A 23,414-nucleotide genomic window follows, 5' to 3' on the forward strand; every position below is an offset into this window, starting at 1 on the left:
AGAAAAGGGGGCGGGGGGACTCGACTTGTTGTGTTGCTGTCGGAGAGCCGGATACTGTCGTCCTGCGGCCGTGCCGCTTCCAGTCTCCAGACAATGTCTCACTTAGTCGAGCCGCCGCCTCCCCTGCACAACAACAACAACAACTGCGAGGAAGGCGAGCAGCCCCTGCCGCCGCCCGCTGGCCTCAACAGTGAGCGCGGGGCCGCCGAGCTCAGCGGAGGGATGGGGGAGGAGGAGCCGCTCGGCCGCCGCCGCCGTGCGGGGGGTGGGGGTGGGCGGGAGCAGACGGCAGCTAATTGGTCCGGGCGTGTGACTGACACCAGAGCGCTCCAGTCAGGAGCAGGCGCTCGGCGCTGGCTCGCGGCCTGCGCTCTGGGCGCAGAGGTTTAGGGTCGCGGTGGGCGTCGGGAGCCGGCGGCGCACGCAGTTGGGGGCGGCAAGCTGGAGCTGGCCAGCGGAAGGGAGGGCATAGGACGTGCGGCGGGGACACCGGGGGATGGACGCGACCGGCCGGGCGTGGCGGGTGGACGTGCGGCCGCGCAGGTGTGCGTGCGGGGCTCGCCTCTTACTACATGCCAGTCCAGGGGTCATCGGAGTTTCGTGCAGGGTGCTTGCCCCGCCCCTGACATTTATTTATTTATTTATTTTTGGTCTGAAAAATTTCCAAGTTTCTCAAGGTTTTTGCTGCTGTTAACCTTGAGTTCATATTTTGGCTGCCTTTTCTTTCTTTGAGATAGTCTCATGTAGCCCAGGCTGGCCTCACACTTGCTGTGTTGCTGAGGATGACCGGATTTCTTTCTGCTTTCCACTTTCCCAAGTTCTGGGGTGACAAGCGGCAGCCACCATACTAGTGACTTCTTAAAGTCACTGTTTCTTATGTTAAATGGATTGGGTGTCCAGCACATGCCCTCAGATCACATCTATTTCAGCCAAATCTGCAGTGGACTTCAAGAAATACAGTAAACACAACAGACACAGGGCACAGTTACTGGCAATTGAAAACTGTTGGTCAGGATCGAGTTGCAGTTAAACAGACATCTTGTCCACTGTTGTGAGATTGCCCGGCCTTCTTGCCCAACCGTTCTGTTCGTATTTCATGTCTTAATGAAAGAGGTAGTGGGTGGCGGTAGAGGACTTGCTTCCAGGGTGGCCAGAACGGTTTAGTGAAGAGCTGTCACTGAGCCTGGAGGATGATGGCAGGAGCTTTTGGACATTTTAGCTAGGTGTGGTGGCACTTGCCTAGTTTTTACTCACTAGGCAAGTGGAATAAGCCTGGGCCCCAAAGTAAGACTTAGTGTCAGAAACAAAACAACAACAACAAAATAAGTAACAAAGAATTCGGGTATTTTAAGACACTCTGCCCCCACCCCATATTTTGATAAGCAATATTTAATAACTTCTCTAAATGCTGACTTTTATAAAGATTTAGTCAATTGTGTCCTTAAATTTCACTCATACCATGTAATTCAGAATTTTTAATTTTTACCCATCTTTAACTGTATGTTAGAAATGAAAAGACTAAAGAAATCTGTGTTCTGTGTTATTCCCAGAAGTGGTGCTTCTGTCTTGAGCCCCTCTGGTGCTTTTGGGAGCCTTCTCTTGGGTTTCGGCATGCTTATGGATGTGTGTATCTTCTGCCTGGTCCTTTCTGAGTTAGCTGTGCTCAGCGTCTTCTTACTGCTTAAATGTCCGGTCAGTGTGGGGCTGTGACATACAAAGGGATTTTCATATTCCTTGGATTCTTTATTAACAACAGAACTGAGAAGGGTTGAGCTCTGTGGTTGTTTATCCCACAGTCTGACAGACCTGGCAGGTGTTTGTCATGGGTTAGCCAGCTTCTTCCTTCCTTTATTAAGTGGCTCTTACAGAACCTCCAGCCTATATATGATACCTGATGTTACTCTGGGAAATCTGCTAGATAGAAAGCATTGTACTTGGGCTAAGTAAGCTGCACTTTTAAAAGTTACTGAAAGCTGTTAGATAATGCCAGGTTTAATTATTGTCCTTGCCTCTTTCTTTGTTTGCTTTTTAAAGCTTAGCACACAACCCTGGATTGAACAAAACAAGCCTTATTGATTCTTCCAAGTGATTTTTTTTCTTTTGTTTCCAATGAGCAAAACAACTTATTCAGATGTCTAAAACTACCCTAACTGCTGATAAGTCCAAGCACTTTGCTGGCTGAAGTTCCACAACTGTGGAAAACAGAAGCAGAAACACAGACAGGTTATCTCTGGCTTGAGATTTTTATCTTTAGTTGGAGGATCACAGCAGAGGATTTGTCTATTTGTTTTTAATGTGTATGGGCGTGCTTGCATGTATGTATGTGCACCATGTGCATACCTGGTGCCTATGGGGGCCAGAAGAGGGTACCAAATCCCCTGGAACTGGAGTGCCGATGCTTGTGAGCCTCCACATCATGCTGGGAATCCAACCCAGGTCCTCTGGAATCGCAGATACTGCTCTTAACTGTTGAGCCATTTCTCCAGCCCCACAGCAGTTTTAATAGCAAATTATTGAAATTTCTTAAGGATTATTTTTAGGGGTGTGTGTGTGTGTGTGTGTACGGTGTACACCTGTGTTGTGGTATGTCCGATTGAGTGCAGGTACCCATAGAGTCCAGAAGATAACGGTAGATCCTTGAGATCTGGAACATAAACAGATATGGGTCCTGGGAATTGAACTCTGTTCCTCTGTAAGAGCAGTGCATGCTCTTAACAGCAGAGCCATCTCTCCAGCCCAAATTATTGATATGTTTGAAACAGTGAAACCATTTTCTGATTATGTTGTTTACTACTGTATGGACTGTTGGAGGGCAAATACCCAAACTTCTTGCAAAGTTAAAAGGATGTTTCCAGTTGTTACTTTTATAATTGACAAAACTATCAAGTTTCTCAAGATATGAGTAAGACACCTAGGAGACTGCAGGAACGGCATAAGGGAGATTAGAGTGGTATCATAACTCTGTGTAATTGGAATTATAGCCTTTTCTTGCTGTCCACCCTGGGAAGGGGTTCAGGCTGTAGCGCATAAGATTCCTTTGTCAGTTACTGGTGTGTAGTACCCACTGTAGAGAAGAGTGTCATGGACTGTTGTGTGGTTATCTGGAGTCCCAGCATCTAGTACCCAAAACAGGCAGACAGAAAGGCTCTCAGGACCCCTAACTGTGTGCTAGTGACTTGTGAGGTCTTGAAAAGTTGGGAGAAAATGAGAAATAATGTTTCTTGTGATGTGTAAGAGGGTTTAATTGTTGGTGAGAAGCTTAGGGGCTGCAAGCTGCAGAGATGTGCCGATCAGTTACTGGCCAGAACCTCTAATGCCTTTCCCTAGCCATTCCAGAAGACTCCAATTAGAAAGTAAGTCTCCATGTCTTTGTACAAACTAGTACAAAGGAACAGCTTCCAGCGTGTAAACAGTCCTTAACAACAACTGCTTCAGCTCTTTCTTTAAAGCTTTCTGGTTAGGAAGGGAACTGCCTCACAGGTGGTTTCCTCTACGTAGTTTTTGGATTACGTGAAATCTTTGCCTTGTTTCCTTTCCAAGCATTAGGGGAGTTTGTGGGGATTGGCAGAGGTGGCAGCCGAGACTGTAAATGAGTTAGGATCATGGCTAAGGTAATCTAGACCACATAATGAGTGAGTTCCAGGGCAGCCTAGGCTTGAAGTAAAAAACAATAACAAAAGAAATGTCTCCCCATCCCCCCACCTGTTTTCTTTTATGTTATACTCAGAAGATAAACCAAATGTTTTAAAATGTTTCTTTTTCTGTTACCAACATCAGATTATTTGTTTTTGGTTTTTTTTTTTTTTTTTTGGTTTTTTTTTTTTGACAGAGTCTCATTGTTCAGCCCAGGATGACCTTGATTGAACTTGTAGCAACCCTCCTGCCTCAGACACCCACTGGCCAAGGTTACAGGTGTGAGGAACCACACCTGTCTAATAGGTTTCCTTGTAAGGAATGTATACCAGGCTTTCCCTGTGGCATTGCATGCTTCCACAGAGAACGCAGCTGGAGTCAGGAAGACGGCTCCATCATTACAGTCATTGCAAGTATGAGGATTTGAGTTTCCCAGAACCTGTATAAAGCTAGGCACAATGGTCTACACTTGGAATCCTGACATTGGGAAGGCAGAGATGGGTAGATCCCTGGGGCTCCTTGGCTAGCCACCCTTACCTAATTATCAGCTTCCAGGTCAAGGAGAGATCTTGTCTCAGAGAACAAGGAGGATGGCTCTTGAGGAACTACCTGAAAGTGACCTCTGGTCTCCATAATACACAGGCAGCCACACAGATGCATATGTACACAGACTATCTCTAAAAGACAGTTGTTAAGGATAATCCAGCTTTTTAAGGCTCTTGTTACATATTGCCAGATGACTTTTCAGAATGTTCACTGATTCTGTCAGTGTAAAAATATTGGTAATATAGTCTTCTGGGTGATTGTCATTGGATAATAGTTAAAGTATGCTGTGTCTTTATTAAAAGTGAGATTTCAGGTAGCTGGAGAGAGGACTCATTGGTTAAGAGCATTGACTGCTCTTAAAGAGGACTCAGGTTTGATTCCTAGCACCACATAGTGACTCATAACTGAGTCACTCCAATTAAAGGGGCTCTGACACCCTCTTCTGGCCTTCACAGGCACCAGCCATGCATATAGTACACAGACATCATGAAGGCCAAACACCCATACACATGAATTGTAAAGGAAAATTTTAAAATGGATTCAAGGTATTCAAAAAGAATGCACATACTAACATTGAAAGGCATTTCCGAGTTTTAGGTAACAATCAGTACTTAGCACAGTGGCTCTCAGCCTTCCTGATGCTTTGGCCCTTTAATACAGTTCCTCATGGTGTGAAACATGAGGACACCCAGCCATAAAAATATTTTGTTACTACTTCATAGCTGTAATTTTGCTACTGTCACGAATTTGATATGCAGGGTATTTTATGTGTGACTCCTAAAGGGGTCATGACCCACGGGTTGAGAACCAGTGACTTAGAGGAACTTATATATAGTACAATTCCAGTGTTCATTTAAAAAAATAATTTTTGAAGTTGCCCTAATTTACAGAGTGAGTTCCAGGACAGTCAGCGGTACACAGACCCTATCTTGAAAAATAAAAAAATTTTATGTACATTGCTGTTCTGCCTGAGTGTATTGTCTGTGAAGGTGTCAAGTCTCCTGGAACTGGGATTACAGACAGCTTTGAGCTGGCATGTGGCTGCTGGGAATTGAACCCAGGTCCTTTGGAACAGTGGCCAGTGCTCTTAACTAATGAGCCATTTCTTCAATCCCCAAAAATATTTCATAAGGAAAAAAAATACTTGTAGAAATTTCTGTGTGAAACCATTTAAGTAATTTCTTCTGGATGTAGGAATGAGGGCCAGGTGTGGAGTGCCTTCCTATAATCCCAGCACTCAGGTGTTAGCATTTGTGGTATATACTGGGTTGCATGAGACCATTTCCAGCAAATCACAAAGTTTGGGTTAAATAGTCCTATTGTACTTGGGTCCAATCCCCTAATAACTACAACCAACCAACCTAGAAATGGGAGGAGAGAAGAATTATTAGGTTTTTGTTTTTAAGATTTAAACAAAAATTATATGTTAAGTATTTTACTTGCATTGCATGTATGTGCACAGCATGTGTGCTTAGTGCCTAAGGAGTCCAGAAAGGGGGTATGGAATCCTCTGGAACTGGAGTTATAGAGGGCTGTGAGCCTCCTTGTAGGTGTTGGGAATTGAACCCAGGTCTTCTACAAGAGCAGCCAGTGCTTTTAACTGCTGAGCCCTCTCTCCAGCCCTGAATCTTATTTTTATATACTGACATCTCTGAGCTTAAGGAACACGATTTTGAAATCCAGTGATTTTTGAAGACATACAGAATATACTTACCATAATGACTGACCTGTATGTGGCATTTCTCTCTGTGCTGGCTACTACAATTTTCTGTGTGCTTTATTCCTGCTTTCCTAGTAACTTTGAAATAGATACAGCATTTATCCTTATTTACAGATAAGGAAACTGAGACACAGAGGCTAAGGCACCTGTCCAAGCATAAGCTGTTAGCATTAGCATGGGGTGTGGCTTCACTCTGCACTGTTAACTGTGGTGCTGGTGTATGCCAAGCAAAGACTTAAAATGGAAATGGGGGTATTGTACTTCAGGCTGTTGAGGCCATGGCAGGGGTCACTTTTAAACTTTTCTAATGTGTCCTCTCAAGTTTCTAAGGTTAAGGTAGTGACTGTATATGTCTAAAGCAGAAAATAGAGTTGGCATTGTGGCTTGGAAAATCCTTCAGAAAAGTGAGGAGCAGAAGCCCAGGCATTGTGGCCACCGCTTTCCTTTGATCAGGTTTTCCAAGCACATGTTGATTGTCTGAGTATCTGTCTGGAGCTCTGGGTCCTCAGTGCTCCTGCCAGAGCAGCCCTGGGCTTTGTTGGTTTTGTTTATTTTGCACAGTGTGCTGTCTACAAGAACCAGTCTCATTGGTTTTTAACAGATACTTGGAATCCTAGAAGCAGTGGGAGTAGGGGAAAGATTGTTTATTCTCTCTGTCCCTCCTTCTAGAATATTTTATAGAGATCTAAATTTAGATGTGCTCTGGCACATTTGTGTCCACTCCACAGGCACTCTGAATATTTAAACTCTCCATGCTAAAGATCTCTCTTAGCGATACTGGTTTTATGTGCTCATCCTTCTGTGTTCTCATCCATGCCCATCCTCACGTAGGTGTAGAATGAGGCCAGGTGCTGTTGTGTGCCTGTGTTGTTTGGAATTAATTGGTGATTTCAAGACTGCTGGCAAGGGGAAGAGGGTGGGGAGCTGCCTTTGATGGAGAGGACAAACTAACTCTTTAGTGACATATGTGAGCGTCTGCTGTTTGCCCTCAGTTTATGTTGCTGTGGTTAGTTCTGGCAGCTCTGGGGAGTAGGTCCTCTGTCACAGCTCTGTATACTGGTGACACTGAGTGAGGATAGGAGGGGTTAAAGGCTGGAGTGCCATTCCAGCCAGATGAGCTGTTTCTTCCCTCTAGGTCTGGTGTCATTGACTCATTTGGGTGCATTCAGGGTTTGAGGCAGTCTTTGATGATTCTGACTGTTCTCCTAAGGATTTAGAGATTGGCCCTGCAGACCTGATAGGTTACATTTTGAAGGTTGTTGGGTTTGGTTTGGAGGGAAATTTTGCTTGTTTTTCCATTTTGTTTTGAGTTAGGGCTTTACTCTGTAGCCCAGGCCAACCTTGACCTCACTCTTGATCATCATCCTGCCTCAGACTTCTGAGTGCAAGTGTGAGCATTGTACCTGGCTGTTTATCACATCTCCTAAAGCAAAGTATTGTACACAGAGAACGTAGAGCATGTCTGTTTTGTGAAGTTGATTAATTGGCTACTGTTACTGATTCCTATTAAATATTTAAGAACCTTAATCATTCAACCTATTGGGCCAATAAGAACTTTCAAAACGTTCAGATTATAAAGGCCCATCCCCTTTTCCTGTGGTCCCACCCCCTTCGACTGTTTGTCCCAAACTTTTCTGCCTGTACCCATCTGCAGTGGCTTCTCCCCTCTCCATACCCTCAGGACTTAATGAAAATCCTAGAAAGTAGAGATCCTGGGAGAAAAAAAGGGAAGGAACAACTTGACAAGGTATGTTTGGTATAGAAGAGAAAGACTTGAAAGAGTGTAGCACAAAGGAGAGAGACGTCTGTGGGATGGAACTGTGCTCCTCACCCCTCAACATTTAATTTTATCTGGCTTTATTAAGGACCAGCTGCATTACCGAATGCTCTGGGTTTGGGAACTCACTCAGGTTTCTACTCCAGGAGCCTTTTCAGTTTGTGTTAGTAGACAGTTGTTGTACTGTTCAGATGAACTGGATGATGTTGCTAAGTTATATGTTGACTTAGTTTACTGCAAATGTACCTAAAGAGCTGAGGAATCCTGTGGCATACATGGCAAGTGCCTTTGTGTGTAACTGAAATGTTAAAGGCAACACCCTGTCTAGTAAAGGAAGAGGTACATAATTTTTGAAGAACAGCTTGAGTTTTCACCAAAGCATTGACTGAATACAAATTAAGGTTTAACCAAAAAGGAAAATGGCTGGAGAGCACATCTTAAGTTTCAGATTTCTACCTTCTGATTTAATGCATGAGTCCCTGTGGGAGCATAACAACATGGACTCTGACTTTCTTCATGTTTATTTTCTTCAGAATACTTTGGCTTCTGTTTGAGGCAAGTCAGAATTCTTATCTAAACTCAGCATATGGACATCTTCGTGCACAGGAGGGATTTTGGCCTGCTGTGGTTATGACTTATTATCTGACTCGTCCAACAGGTTCCTGGGTGGAGCTCCCCATGAACAGCAGCAATGGCAATGATAATGGAAATGGGAAGAATGGGGGGCTGGAGCACGTTCCTTCCTCGTCTTCTATCCACAATGGAGACATGGAGAAGATCCTTCTGGATGCACAGCATGAGTCGGGACAGAGCAGCTCAAGAGGCAGTTCTCACTGTGACAGGTAAGTAAAGCTCTGGGTGGTAAGCCAGGAGTTGAGTGTTATAAAGCTAACTCTCATAAGGGGCAAGCTCATTTGTTTAAATATTCATTAGCAGAATAGGCCTCCAGATTTATTGTAGCATACATGTTTAAACTGGACAGCTAGGCCAGGCATGATTGTGCACACCTTTAATTTCAGTACTTGGGAGATAGAGGCAGTGAGTTCAAGGTCAGCTTGAGTTCCAGGCCAGTCAGGGCTGTATGGTAGAGTCTTGTCTCAAGAAAAATTAAAAACTGAACAGCTAATGGATAGGCACCTGGGTTGCCTACCCCCATTGTCATTTTTATTCTCAGATTGAATTATTTTTAGATGTTTATCAGTTTGAATTGAGAAGTAGGCTGCTGGTAAGATGGTTAAGCACTTGATGTAAGCTTGGGTGACCTGTGTTTCATCCTGGGTCCCATATTGTGGAAGGAGAGAACTGATTTCCTCAAGTTGTCCTCTGGCTTCCACATACACAGCCACATGTGTGTCTACACACACAAACTACATGCCATTTATAATGAAAGTAAAAGTTAGTGTCATTAATGTTATCTCAGAGTTGAACTGAGTGTATCCCATTTCCCTTTGTTTTTGAGCTCATATTATGATTCATGGTAGCAAGTCTCTCTCTTTCTAGGTAGCACAAGCAGGGACCATGTGGCCTTTTTTTCACCCTTCACAGTAAGATACTCAGAAAATGCTCAGCTGACAGGACCTACAAATTGATGGAGGTTGCAGTCATGTTTGTGGCTCTGTGGGGGTCTCAAGAAGCAGTGTACTGCAGGCATGCATTTTCTCAGAGGAAGTGTTATTTACTTATATCTCTGTATGGCTCTTTGTCTCTGAAAACCTAATACAGAAAGATGTAGGAAAGGAAAACAAGTGGTTACTTAATTTTCAGTTTGAGCTTTTTTTTTTCCTTTTCGTTCCTGAGAAACTAGGTATTAAATAACATTAACAATTCTAAGCTCATATAGTTAAGACATACTTATAGTCTCATCATCCGAGAGGCTGAGCAGGAATATTTCCACAAGGTGAAGGCCTGCCTGGACTACAGAACAATCCATAGTAATAACCCATCTCCAAAAATGGGGAGAAATTGTTAGTGCAGTCCCTGGCACAACGTTAGCTTCATAGGCTACTCGATGCTGGTTCACTTGCAACTGGCTGATTATTCACCACATTGAAGATGCACGTACACAGAAAGAAGATTGGGGGATGTCTAAAAAGCAGCAGGGTAGGTAGGACTGGAGGAAGAGATTGTACGTATTTGTTGTAGCTGTTTTGAGTTTAGTTTATAGTGCATGGTTAATTTTTGTCTGAGAAAAAGAGAAAGCAGTTATATCACACCTGACCTTCCTATATGCTTTATGACCCAGTTCTGTCTCCAAGGTGGCTGGAAGACAGGTTGGTTGGCTGTTTTGGCACAGTGAGCACCCTGCCAGCCTCATGTCATCTCTGCCTTGTTGCTGAGTCTCCTGTCACAAGCAGAGGTGATCACGTTTCTTTCTGAATAGTTGCCGTCGATTCTGGAGGCTGTAGCACTAGTCTGTCTGCCCCCTCCCCCTCTTTTAAAATAAGATTTATTTATTTTTTATTTATATGAGTACACTGCAGCTGTCTTCAGACACACACTAGAAGAGGGCATCGGATCTCATTATAGATGTTTGTGAGCCACCATGTGGTTGCTGGGAATTGAACTCAGGGCCTCTGGCAGAGCAGTTAAGTGCTCTTAACCCCTGAGTTATTTCTCTAGCCCAGCACTAGTCTCTTTTTCAGTTGTTTTGTTGGTTTGTTTTTGAGACAGGGTCTCTACACAGCTCTGGCTGTTCTAGAATGAAATATGTAGACCAGGCTGGCCTCGAACTCTCAGAGATCTGTCTGTCTCTGCCTCCTTAGTGCTGAATGAAGTTTTGTATCTAGGGACTTTGTCTTAATTAGGGTTTTACTGCTGTGAACAGACACCATGACCAAGGCAACTCTTAGAAGGACAACATTTAATGGGCTGGCTTACAGGTTCAGAGGTTCAGTCCATTATCATCAAGGAGGGAACATGGCAGCACCTAGGCAGGCTGAGTGTTCAACATCTTGTTCCAAAAGCAAGCAGGAGCAGACTGGCTTCCAGGCAGCTAGGATGAGGGTCTTAAAGCCCATACCCACAGAGACATACCTACTCCAACAGGTCCACACCTTCTAATAGTGCCACTCCCTGGGCCAAGCATATCCACACCATCACAGACTTGCTGAAGGATTTCTAGAGTGTTCTCTTTGGATTCCTGAAGCTTTCTGCCCTCTGTAGACTATTTTTGTACATGTGCGAGCATGAGACTGATCATTGGTACCATGTGTCTGTGAGCCTGTTTGTCACAGGGTACAAAAAAGTCATGTGCGAGCATGAGACTGATCATTGGTACCATGTGTCCGTGAGCCTGTTCGTCACAGGGTACAAAAAAGTCACTTGCTTGTTGGACATCCTGTTTAGCTTATGATGGCAGTGATGTGTGAAATGGACTATGAATCCATCTTCCCCGAATTAAGGGTCAGCTTAATTCAGGTTCCTGAATGTGACAAGGAATGGCAAAGGGGCTTCCTGGCCAGCTAGTCCTGCTGAGGCAGTGGGTCCAGGTTCAGTTAGAGACACCACCTTACAAAATAAGATGGAGAACAAAGAGGAAAGTAGTGAGAGTCACTTTCAGCATCTACAGATACATACACTTGAACCTGCACACATAGCACAACACTGCTATAGAATAGGTGCGGTCAAGACTTGAGTCATTTGACTTGTAATTGGTTATAAGGAAGTGTTTCTCGTGGGACCTACAATGTAGGTGGATGGGTTCTTTGAATTGTTGGACATTAGCCCCAGCCGACGTACACTTTCTCTGCTCCTGCTCCTGCTCCTGCTCCTGCTCCTGCTCCTGCTCCTGCTGCTCCTCCTGCTCCTCCTGCTCCTCCTGCTCCTCCTGCTCCTCCTGCTCCTCCTGCTCCTCCTGCTCCTCCTGCTCCTCCTGCTCCTCCTGCTCCTCCTGCTCCTCCTGCTCCTCCTCCTGCTCCTCCTCCTGCTCCTCCTCCTGCTCCTCCTCCTGCTCCTCTTCCTGCTCCTCCTCCTGCTCCTCCTCCTGCTCTTCCTCCTGCTCCTCTTCCTCCTCCTCCTCCTGCTCCTCCTCTTCCTCTTCCTCTTCCTCTTCCTCCTCCTTCTTTTCCTTTTCCTTTCTATCTCTCCTTCCCTACTTTTCTCTTGGTGCCAAGGACTGAACCCAATGCCTTTAGCATGCTGGACACCAGCTGCTGTAGTGAGCTGTATCTCTAGCCCGCTTGTGACTCTCTGGTTTTGGAACTGTCCTGCCGAGTTGCATAGGCTGGGTTTAAACTTGCTCTGTAGCCTGAGGAAGCATTGAACTTGAAAATTCCCTGCCCCAGAGTCTAGAATAGCTGTGATTTCAAGCATCCACCAGTAGGCCTAGCCTACTTTTCAGTTGTTTTGTTTAATGTTATTCCATGCCAGATTGGTAGTACATATCTCTAATCCCACCACTCCAGAGACAGAGGCAGGTAGATCTCTGAGTCCTAGGACAGCTACTGCAGTGGTGGTTAGAAGATGTCCCAGCATTCCTTGTTTTGTGCTCTTTCCTGTTTTCTCAGGGCAGTTTCTAAAAGCCCAGTATAGACTCATCCTTAGAGCTCTTCCTTGGCTGTCAATGCAGGAGAAGCATATTACAGTGGTTTAGCAGGCTCTCCAGTTGAGTCTGAGAGGAGCTGGGCTCCAGGCCTGATGGCATTCTGAATCCTCAGGTATAACCAGCTTACCAGTGAAGAAGGAAGTGTTTGTCTGGCAAAGACTGGTGTCAGCAGTTCAGCACTTCTGAGGGTTTATGGCAAAGTCCTCATAAGTAACAGGTCATAGTTGTATGCGGCCGGCTTGATTCCATGGTGTATGGAATCAAATTTACAAATTTACAAAGATGGTAAATGTGTATGATGCTGTTTGATGTGAACCTTTTCTAGTTCCATTTAAGACTCCTTTAAACCATTGTAATTGGTGTGGATACTTGCCATATTTGTGCACACGTGTGCCATAGTGTATATGTGCAGGTCAGGGGCGTTTTGGAATTGGTTTTCTCCTTATATCTTAAGTAGCTTCTAGGAATCAAGCCCAAGTTCCTAGGCAAGCAACTTCACCCATGAAGCCGTCTCACCTACGCATACATATTCGTGCTTCATGAAAAATACCTATTTCCTATCATTAAATTCTGACTTGGTTTTGTGTTTTTTGTTTGTTTTATGTTTGTTTGCGTGCTTGTTTGAGATGTGTTCTCTCTGGAAGGTTTGCTGTCCTGGAACACCTGTGTAGACCATGTTAACCTCAAATGCACAGATTCCACCTGCCTCTGCCTCTCAAGTACTGGGATTAAAGGTGTGTGTCTCCATGCCCAGCTCTATAACCAAAAATATTATGGATAGCAGTTGTTTACAGTTTTACTCTTTAATTTCTGGCCTATCAAGGGTATCTGTATTCTCACCTACTTTTGCATTCAATCTGTGGTGGTATCACATTCTATCTTAAGGTTTCTGTGATGTGAGGAACATGGCCAAGAGAACCTTGAGGAAAGGGTTTGATTAATCTTAGACTTTACAGTCCATCATCCAGGGAACGCATAGCAGAGATTCAAGGCATGAACCAAGGCAGAGGCCGTGAAGAGCTGCCTACTGGCTTGCTCCTCCAGGCTTCTTCAGCCTGCTTTCTTCGATCACCCAGGACCAGTGTCCTGGGATAGCACTGTTCACAGTGAGCTGGACCCTCCTACATCAGTTATTAATCAAGAAATTTCACTACAGGCCAGTCTGATGGGGGCTCTTCCTCATTTGAGATTTTTCTCTTACAAAATGACTCCAGCTGTGTCAAGTTGGCATAAAACTGACCAACACATGTATTATGTAGCCTTTAAAAGCTGTAGTGTATATTCACAAGAGGGTGGCAGCAAAAGGACATTTCCTGACAGGACCATAAGAGCAGGTCCTGCCTCATAGAAGCCTCCGAAGAGACTGAGAAATGCTGAGGAGTTGCGTGTGCACAAAAGTGTTGAAAGTGTTGCGAGGTAATTCCATCAGAGAATCCACACAAGCACTCATAATGCCACACAGAAAGTTTGCATTGCTGGCTGGTGGCCGTGCAGAGAGCTAGCCTTGATCATGCAGCCCCTGATCATCATAATTCTTTGTCTTTTATGCACAAAACCAAAATCCTGGTTGTCATACCTTAGTTAGTGAGCAATGAAACTATAGAAGCCAAAAAAAAGCAGAGTTAATACATTGAGGGGCTTTTCTTAGGTCCTGGATTATGAATGAGGTTTTTGATAGGTTTTGATAGGTTTCTGTTTTGGCAGGTGTTGGGGCCACTATGCTGGGTTTTAAAGTCAGAATGTGCTAAGGTCTGGGGGCTTGCTACAAAAAGACTCAGGCTGTTTGGATTGGATGGTGATACAAGAAAGTGTGTTGCTTCTACATCATCAGGCCACCATATATTCTCTGGCTTTGTTGCTATAAAGGCATTCGTTACCACTGACAGAGTCCGAGCATTCTGCAGGATTACTCCATTACGTTCACCACTTACTCTCATACGATTTGCTTACTTGGTGTTAGATAGACTTTCAGATTTGGTCCTCTTTCCAAGCTGTCTTGTTGTAGCTTTCAGTTTTCTGTTTTTCAGTAAAGTCTTAAGATACGACATCAAGAATTAAAACTACTGGGAAGGCTAGCTGGATGGCTCAGTTGATAAAAGGGATTGCTGCCAAGCCTAATGACTTTTTGAGTTCTATTTCCAGGAGCCCACATGGTGGCAGGGGACAATAGAGTCCCACTTGTCCTCTGACCTTCACATATGTGCCAGGACACATGTGCAGCCATACATAGAGACATCCATGTCCAGAAAAATAAAGTGTAAAAAATGAACAAAAACTAATGACTAAATTTTCTCTCTTAGCCCTTCACCACAAGAAGATGGGCAGATCATGTTTGATGCTGAGATGCACACTAGCAGAGACCACAGCTCTCAGGTAGGTGTGCGTTTTACTTTGATTTAGAAAATATGTAAGAGTCTCTCAAGTTTGTTGGCTGAAAACTGGGCTGGGCTCCAAACCTGATTGCATTCTGAAGTGTCAGGCTGAGTCGTTTGCTGTTGGTGTGTCTACTGCACAGTGTAGAGGGAAAACATCTCTGTGATTTCATGGAGCAGTCACCCTGAGTGTTGGGCTGCTGACAGTTGTACAAGGCTGGCCCTTGATGTACTGCATTCTTACCAGCAAGCAGAAAGACAGTAAGTGGAAGGTAGGACTTCCTCACTCCTTGTCATTTTCTCTTGTGTTGAGGTGTTTGAAAGATACTGGTGACTATCTGAGTGAGGCCTGCAGACACCTTGTTTGCATTGTTCTCTACTGTGTGAGCATAGGCACCTGTGCTGGAGCTGTACTTGGTACTGGTTCTAGTCTTCTGTCAGACTACACAGCTCCCCACACCTCATTGCTCTCCCTTTGGCTGATGCTGGAGAATCCATGTGCTCACCACTGGCTTATGTAAGCTCACTTCAGCTGCTCACATGCTGGAACTTAGAACACCAGTTCACTCTGTGATGCACTTTATAAAGATGATTGGTGGTCATTGGCTGAAGTGTTTAAATCTCTGGCTGGTATGAGTTTAGCCACATGCAGGATGGTGTAACTGGTGTGGAAAAAGCACACGAAGTTCATGGCAAAAGGCGTCCCCAGGACAGAAGAGAGAGGGGCTGATGTTCTGCTCTGTATGTTCTTCAGTCTGTTTGCTTTTGTTCACACAGTTTCCAAAGACTATCTCAGTACCAAAGTGCTAGGTTGGGAAGCTCCGTAAACATACTCTGGAGTCAAAACACCAGCAGTCCTGTAGACCCGGCTTTATGAGGAGCCATGTCAGGTTGTACAGAGCCCAAAGTAAGGACACTAGTGATCAGGCACATGTGGTCACTGAATTTAACTGCAATTTTAGGGCTGAATGCAGCCATCATGAAATTAAAAAGAAACTTGTGAAATTCTGGAGAGCTTATGAGATCCTGACAGAGTGTCAGTGAGATTGTCCTTAAGCAGGGGACACACCAGCAGGGACAACATTGGTTTTGGTACAAGTAGCATAATGCCTATAAAGACAATGTTGGGTCTGACAATTTTAAAACGAGGGAGATATATTAGTAGATGCTTTTTATTGCTTTTTAAAAATTGAAGCAATTGAAAAATGAGTCACCAGGGATTAGGAAAATGATATTTCATGAGTAAGAAAGTTTGATGTTAGTATAGAACAATTGACTGAGGCTGTCTCTTCTTTATGTGCACCTATGAGGAACAGGCGAGCTATCATGCTCCAGCTTTGACCAGAGAAGTGAGGAAAAATACCAGGCGCTTACCAGTGCTAAGCTTATGTAAACAAAACAAAACAAACCCCCAAAACTTCACACTTTAGCACTGTAGTGTTCTTAGTCCATTTAGGGGAAATGGGGAGAGAGACACTTTGTCCTCATATGGTTCTCACCTAAGATGACAATGCAAGTCAGTGTTGGAGTCAGGATTGAAAGTAAATCCAAACCCATGATCTATCTAGTCCTTCCACTGAAACTAACCTCTGAAGGGAGTTAGTCCCAGGAGAGCTTGCTGGGTACAAATAAACTGACAGGACTGCAGCCCTGGGGTGGGGATGCCTAAGCTGGCACAGCTAGGGCAGAATGTTGCTCTAGGATGATAGTACTCATAAGGCTCCATTGTGTAGCAAGAAACATATTCATAGTCTCATGCAGACACGCTGTTATTTAGAATGGGTCCAGTGCAGAGTTGAGATCTTTGGAAATAGCTTCTTTTTTATCTTGTAAGACTGTGGTTATTTGTACATGGATACAGACATGCAGTTTACTATCCCTGTTTAGAGACTTCAAGAGAACTGGAGGTGGGCTAGAAAAGAAGAGTTAAATGAGTGTAGGATAAGGACTGACCCCCTCCCTACCTCCCTGGACTGTGAGGTGGTCAAGATATTTGGGGAGAGGGAAGAGCAAAACATGAGTTCTGTGTGGTTAGATGAGGTGTCCTTTTGCCATATTCTTTAGTCACTGGAAGGTGATTCAAAATCTCAAAGTGGACCAAGCATAGTATTAAGACCTATATTACAGTTTCTGGTCTCAGGAGGCTGAGAATAATGAGATCTGAAGGGCAGCCTAGGATCTGGGGGGGGGGGGGGGAGGAAAACGCATGCCTTTAATTCCAGCACTTGGGAAGCAGAGGCAGGTGGATTTGTGAGTTCCAGGACAGCCAGGGCTATAAAGAGAAACCCTGTCTTCAAAAACAAACAACAACATCAACAAAAAAATGTTTGAGGCTGACAACAACAACAAAATGTTTGAGGCCAGCCTGGAGTGTGGTGAGGCTGTTTCACAATCCCCTCTCCAAAACCCTGGGATTGACAAATTTCAGTCAATAAAGGAAATGCAGAAACAAAGTAAATATTAAAGTTTAAGGTTAGAAATGTGTCTGTAGACTAAAACAACTATATGAATTCAAAGGTAACTTTGTTTTATTCTCCTGGAGGAAATCTCATTGTATTAGAAATTTCAGAGCACAAATCTCACAGTTTGTACTCTGAAAAGAATAAAATACTAACTGGTTAAAAAATACTTAAGCTAAACCAGAAAGCAGTTAGGAGTTCTGGGAGGCCAGTAGGAGGAAATAAGAACAACCTGCTGTATGGTTGGAATGTAGTTACTGAGGCAAAGCTCTCACTAACATGTGGGAGGCCCTGGGTTTAAGTATCCAGCATTGCTGAAACCAACCAAAAAAACAGGGGGACCAGCATGACAGCCTGACCACCTGAGTGCCATCCCCACATTGAAGCCCAGCACCCACATGGAGGAAGGAGTAAATTAGCTTCTGTAGGTTGACCTGTGGCTTCTACACAAATAAAAAATAAAAACAAAAGAATAACCTATAGTAGGTTGAAGACGCAGAAATGGTGTGAACACATGCTGCTCAGTGTTTGCAGCATGACTCCTGATTGGTTTCTGCCTGAGGAGGATTTCAGGGTTACTCTACAGAGCCAGCTCATGATTCTGAGTAAGCTCAGTGCCTGTTGGGAAAAGCTCCGTCTTAAATGCTGCATTGTGTTAGTCGGTGGAATTTGCCAACTTCAGCAATACTAGATAAGGACCGTGCTGACAAAGGGACGAAAACATCCCCTGAGCTTTTGGCCTGGATTTGGTAGTAAAGGGGGTTATGTGTAGAGCCAGGCTCAGGCTCCCAGACAGCTGAGTCACGAGGAGCTGGGGCTGTGGGGAAAGCATCCTGTGAACAGGCCAGGTGGTTTCAACTATCAGTCAAAATCAGGAGTGTTCCATAGTTTTGAGACTCTGATTTGGAGTCACAGCCTCACATTCTTTTAAAACTGAATAACTACAACTAATGTGTCATTTTTAGGAGTTTGTCACCCCCTTGGTTTCTGTTAAAAGAGGTTTCCAGACGTGGTAGCTGAAGTCTATAATCCCAGCACTTGGGAGATCAAAGGTCAGCCTGGCCCCATAGTGAATTCCAGGTCAGCCTAGGCTACAGAATGAGGTATTGTCTCAGAACAAAAACAAGAAAAAGCTTGTGGAAATGTAAGTTTTTTTTTTTTTTTTCCTGGCTCACTTCAAAATATTTTATTCCAGAAAAACTTGACTAACATATTTTCTTCTTCTTTTTTTTTTTTTTTGGTTTTTCGAGACAGGGTTTCTCTGTGTAGCCCGGGCTGTCCTGGAACTCACTCTGTAGACCAGGCTGGCCTCGAACTCAGAAATTCGCCTGCCTCTGCCTCCCAAGTGCTGGGATTAAAGGCGTGCGCCACCACCGCCCGGCAACATATTTTCAAAATCTTGAAAAATGTTCATATTAAAAAATAATCTTTCAGAGAGTAAGAAAGGGTCTTTCGAGCAGTTTGCCTGGGTTAGAAAACTGTGGTCTCTCTCTTTAGTTGTGAGGCCCTCAGCCAGTCACACAAGCCCTGTCCTCATCTGTAGAGTGGAGTGCAGCAGTTTCTGTTTGGAGTTGACCAAGGGGAAGGTTAATGAGTGACATCAGCTTTAGTAGATACTGGTCTCAGGTGGTCGGTCAGCAGCTTCATGATTTACCACATCCCTTTGCCAACTTTCTCACAGATTTACTTTGTTTCCATCTCCTTTTTGGTATGTTTATTTTAAATGCAGTTGAAAATATATACAGCGTAGGAAGTACAGTATTGAGAAGGATACAGTGAAACACTACGTTGCATCCTCGAGTTCAACAGCACCAACCCCACAGCATCGCTGTGCACATCCCTGCAGAGGGCTTTTCCAGGGTTACAGTCTGCTTCAGTTTTAGAAAACAGGTTGTTTCCTCTATTAAAAACATCAATACACAGCTTTGTATTTAGTTTTTGTATAAAAAAGAATTGTTCTTTTTTGTGTTTCTCTTGTTCCTTTTTTTTTCACTGTATAATTTTTTTTTTTTTAGTCAGAAGAAGAAGTTGTAGAAGGAGAAAAAGAAATTGAGGCCTTGAAGAAAAGTGCAGACTGGGTATCAGACTGGTCCAGTAGACCCGAAAACATCCCACCCAAGTAAGCTACTCCATGTGTCTTGGTGGGGTGCTTTCTGTGCTCACATGGAGGGGCTGGCTCAGACCTAGTATCTGCAGCACTTGTGGTCTAATTCCAGCCTCTGAACTTCTTCCCCAGAGAGTTCCATTTCAGACACCCTAAACGTGCTGCATCCCTAAGCATGAGGAAGAGTGGAGCCATGAAGAAAGGGGGTATTTTCTCTGCAGAGTTCCTAAAGGTCTTCATCCCGTCTCTCTTCCTTTCGCACGTGTTGGCTTTGGGGCTGGGGTAAGTACCCTGATGGAGCCATTTGTGTGATTTAATGGTAATGGGCAGCAAGGCAATCAAAAGAAAGGAGCTGGGCTGGAGAGATGGCTCAGCCGTTAAAGGCTAGGCTCACAACCAAAAACATAAGAGTTCACTTCCCAGCACCCACGGCTGTCTCTCCAGCCATTAAAAAAAAAAAGGAGCTATGATTATCTTTTATGAGTTATTTAAAATTTGGCCAATTGTGAGTAATTTATAAAGGAATAAATGAAAAATGATCCCCCTCCCTTCCCCAGATGGTAAAACACACCGTTGTGGAGAATGATTCTGGAATATGCTGGTAGGCTGCTATGGGTACCATCTTTGTCTTTTAAACTTTGTGACATTTATTCAAAAGTCAGCCTAGTATTTCTCTTAATTCATTAACTTGTGGCATGTCTTTTCAATTAATAGCTTTCCCCCTTGATTTTAATATTTAAGAAAATATACTTCTGAAAGATTTTAGTTTGTAAGCATTAGCTTAATTAATATTAGTTTCAAGACCTATATGCTGTGCTCTGAGCATGCCCAGTGAGTCTTTTTCTGTGTCTGATGCATGATGGAAAGTGGATCATTCCTGATCTTGCTGTGAGTAGCTCAGCATAGCAGAAAGTGCCTGCTCTGGAGCATGGGCAGGTGTGCATCTTCTACTGTCTCTCCAGTAGAGGGTCTGCTACAGACAGGGCCAGTATTCACAGACGGCTGAGTGAGAGCCGCTTGTGGAGGAAGCAGGGGGGAGAGTGTGGAGCTTGGGAGGACTCTTAATACCTGCTAACTATTCAGTTCATTTACCTCAAAAGCTTGGTTTGCAGTATTTCTTGCTTTCATGAATCTTTAAGCTGTTTTTTGTTGCTTTAATTAAATTTAACTCTTGCCACAGTTATACCCTTGAGGGTGTGCTGCCTATTTTTCTTGGCCTTTTTTGCTCTTGTTGTTGAAAGGGTCATGTTCTTGCCTGGTATTGGAAAGCCATGTTAGGTCCCATCTTAAAAACACTGGCTCTGTGACCTTCTCTCTAGATTTGAAATAGCATTTTATCTAAACAGAAACAGTTGGAGGCTGAGGAGTACGCTGCTGTGGACTTCGAAGGGGTCTCATTTTCTTAGCTTGACTTAGCATCACTGCCTTTGTGCTTTCCAGTCCTGACTTAAAGAGAAAACAGACTCCATAAAGCCATTTGCTCTGAGCTAGTTAGTGGCCGTAGAGCAGTTGGAGCATGCTGCTCTAACAGGTACAGGAAGACAGCGAATGGTCGGGGAGTCTGGGAAGCATGCCCTGGGGCTTTCAGAGCCGCCCCAGCTTGTCAGCAGAGATCACCCTATGGGCCAGGCTGCTGTAATTGTGGAAATAGGTAGAACATGATACACTCTGCTTCCTTACAGCATCTATATTGGAAAACGACTGAGCACACCTTCTGCCAGCACCTACTGAGGGAGACGAAAAGCCCCTGGAAATTCGTGTGGCCTGTGAAGTGGTGTATTGTAGTTTGAATTTGAGACTTATTGTAAGCATGATCCCCACCTACAACCCTATTTTTACATACCCAATTCCAGTAACTCTCAAATCCAGTATTTTACTCAAACTCTGTTGGGGCATTTTACTAACCTTGTTCCCTTTTTGGCCTGTAAGACACTTTAGAGATTCCTAACAGAGTTTACTGTTGTTTAGAAATTTGCAAGGGCTTTTTTTCAGCAATGCCACCAGCAGATTATAGTCTTGTCAACAGTGCATCGTCTCCTTTTAGTACCACCAGTCACCTGCATCATTCATGCTAGAAGCTATATTCTAGCCATGCAATTACATCTCTTTCTAAATGAGGTCAGGTTTGCAAATAATCCTATAAAGGCTTTATTTAGTCTTTTGTTTTGTTTTCCAGGACAAAAACAAGCTTCCCTAAGCTTGAATTTATAGTTATAAAATAAAAACAAAACCAAAAAAGAAAAAAAAATACACAAGGAAAAAAAAAATATCCTGGGCAATAAAAATTACTTTAAACCAGCTTTGGAGCCGCTCTTTTCCTAAGCCTCCTGTGCCGCCTTCAGTTTGTAGGAGGCAGCCTGAATGAGTGACAGACAGGAAATAGAAGACAGAACATACTGGCAGATTTTACCATTAGTATATTGCAATGCTGTCTTTTCTATGGTAGAGAATCTTTATTTGTAAGGAATGTCTCAGGCCTAGACATACATGAAACTTACTTTTGAGATTTTTGAGTGTTTGGTATTTTCATGTGTTACCTGCATGTGAATTTCTCACAACTTTTCTTTGTTTTTCTAGTTTTTTTTTTTTTTTTTTTTTCTAAGAAGAGACTTGGAACGAGTCTGATTCATGGTGTTACTAGAGGCTTCTTGTTTTAGGAAGCTTTGCTCACTCTCTGGAGCCTTTACACTCTGAAGAATAACTTCAGAGTTAGTCCAAGTGCTTGTGTAACTTGGAAAAGTAGACTTGGGTTATGGGAACAGTTGATAAAATTCTGGAAAGATGCCATTCATTCTCTTTGGTTCCTTACTTCCTGTTACTGGCTGCAGTCTTCCCAAGGTGTCCATAGTCTCTCCCAGGCCCCTGTGACTTTCTCACGTAGGTGTCTTCTCAGTTCTGTCTAATTCCTGATGTTCTGCAATACTCAGAAAATTCTTTGAATGGCAGACTTTCTTTTGTCTGTTTCTAAAATGTGAAGCTTTAGGACCAAATTGTTAGACAGCATCAGGATTGCAGATTATCTCAAGTAGATTTTGTTAGATTTCAGAGCACGGCATCACTCTGAAGGTGTCTTATATATAAATAATTACTGTTTGCGATGTACACTTTGCTATAGTTATAGAACCATTGTGAATTTCAGAGCTAGCAGCCTCTATGGTGCACCAGGTTGGCTTGAATGAATTTGGCAGCCATGTTTGCCAGCGTGCAGAAGCTAACCCTCTCACGTAAAGGGTTCTAAAATTGATATTATATGGAAATGGAAAGGAAGGTAGACAAGGCATTTCTGTCATTTTTTAAGAACATGGCTGTTTATCTTTCAGAAAGATAATAATATCTAAAATAGTTTTGTGAGTTACTTTCTTTCTGGCATTTAATGTCTACATGATTTGTGGGCAACTTCTGTCCTTCTTTGCTTTTAAACCTGGTGATGCTTGATCTGCCTTCTCACCTATAACTTCAAGTGTTTATACTTGAGTTTCTTAGGAAGAAAGTCAATCTGATGGCCTGTTGTTTTGTTGTAGTTGTTGTTTTGAAAAGCCGGAATCAAATTGTGAAGGCTGCTGAGGCTAAACTCCGGCACAGTTTGCAGCGCTGACACGTGAGCTGGCAGAGCAGCGTCACTCTCCGCGCTCGCTCTCACAGGCAGACATCGCCTTCTAAGTTCAGTAGCAGTTTCATCGGCAGTGCCATTGAACTGTGGGAACAGTTACGGTTCTCTTTCAACACTAAAACTAAAATTGAGTTTTGCCATTTTTCGAAAGTATCAGTAAAATCATGGAATATGTCACAGAACAACTGTCCATCAGTGAGCATGTACGGTGTTGATTTGCAGCTCCAACATACAGGATGTTCATACTCCTACACAGTGAAAACAGATTGTCCTATCACAAAGCAGGATTCAACAAAGTTGAAATTTAAGATAAGGTTTAAAAAGCTTTATTCCTGTTTACAATTTGGGATGAAAAGCAGGCTTCGTTTTAAGTTTGTTGAAAACTGGCTCAGATGTTTGTAAGTCAAGAGGAAAGCGGCACAGAGAACAGCACAGTGAGTTACTCGATTGCAGTAAAAAGTGAAATAGAAACTCGGCCTGTGAGACAAATCTCACAGTGAAGCAGCTGCTGAAGTCCTGGTATCAGTGGAGCTAGAGTGACATGCATCCTTCGTCTGTCTGTCAGCACTGGCGTCATTCCATACAGTTCACAGAACACGTGTAACTTGTAGCTATAAACACTTTGTGCCATTAAAGCTCTCACAAACCTG

General features: G+C 43.6%; 1 protein-coding gene across 3 annotated transcripts; it reads left to right on the forward strand.

The window, feature by feature from the left end:
- Bnip3l (BCL2 interacting protein 3 like) lies at positions 1-23,414 on the forward strand. Of its 3 annotated transcripts, none has more exons than XM_034498017.2 (6): positions 1-190; positions 8,335-8,518; positions 14,520-14,592; positions 19,066-19,169; positions 19,287-19,436; positions 20,837-23,414. In XM_034498017.2, exons 1-6 carry the CDS (start codon positions 94-96, stop codon positions 20,883-20,885), a joined length of 657 nt encoding a protein of 218 aa, XP_034353908.1. In that variant the 5' UTR covers positions 1-93; the 3' UTR covers positions 20,886-23,414. The 3 variants fall into 3 exon arrangements, with proteins under 3 accessions (XP_034353908.1, XP_076786926.1, XP_076786927.1); XM_076930811.1 differs by having other exon boundaries at positions 19,712-20,928; XM_076930812.1 differs by lacking the exon at positions 1-190 and adding an exon at positions 7,505-7,646.

This window comes from Arvicanthis niloticus, chromosome 3 (genome assembly GCF_011762505.2).
Source record: "Arvicanthis niloticus isolate mArvNil1 chromosome 3, mArvNil1.pat.X, whole genome shotgun sequence".
Classification (NCBI taxonomy): Eukaryota; Metazoa; Chordata; class Mammalia; order Rodentia; family Muridae; genus Arvicanthis; species Arvicanthis niloticus.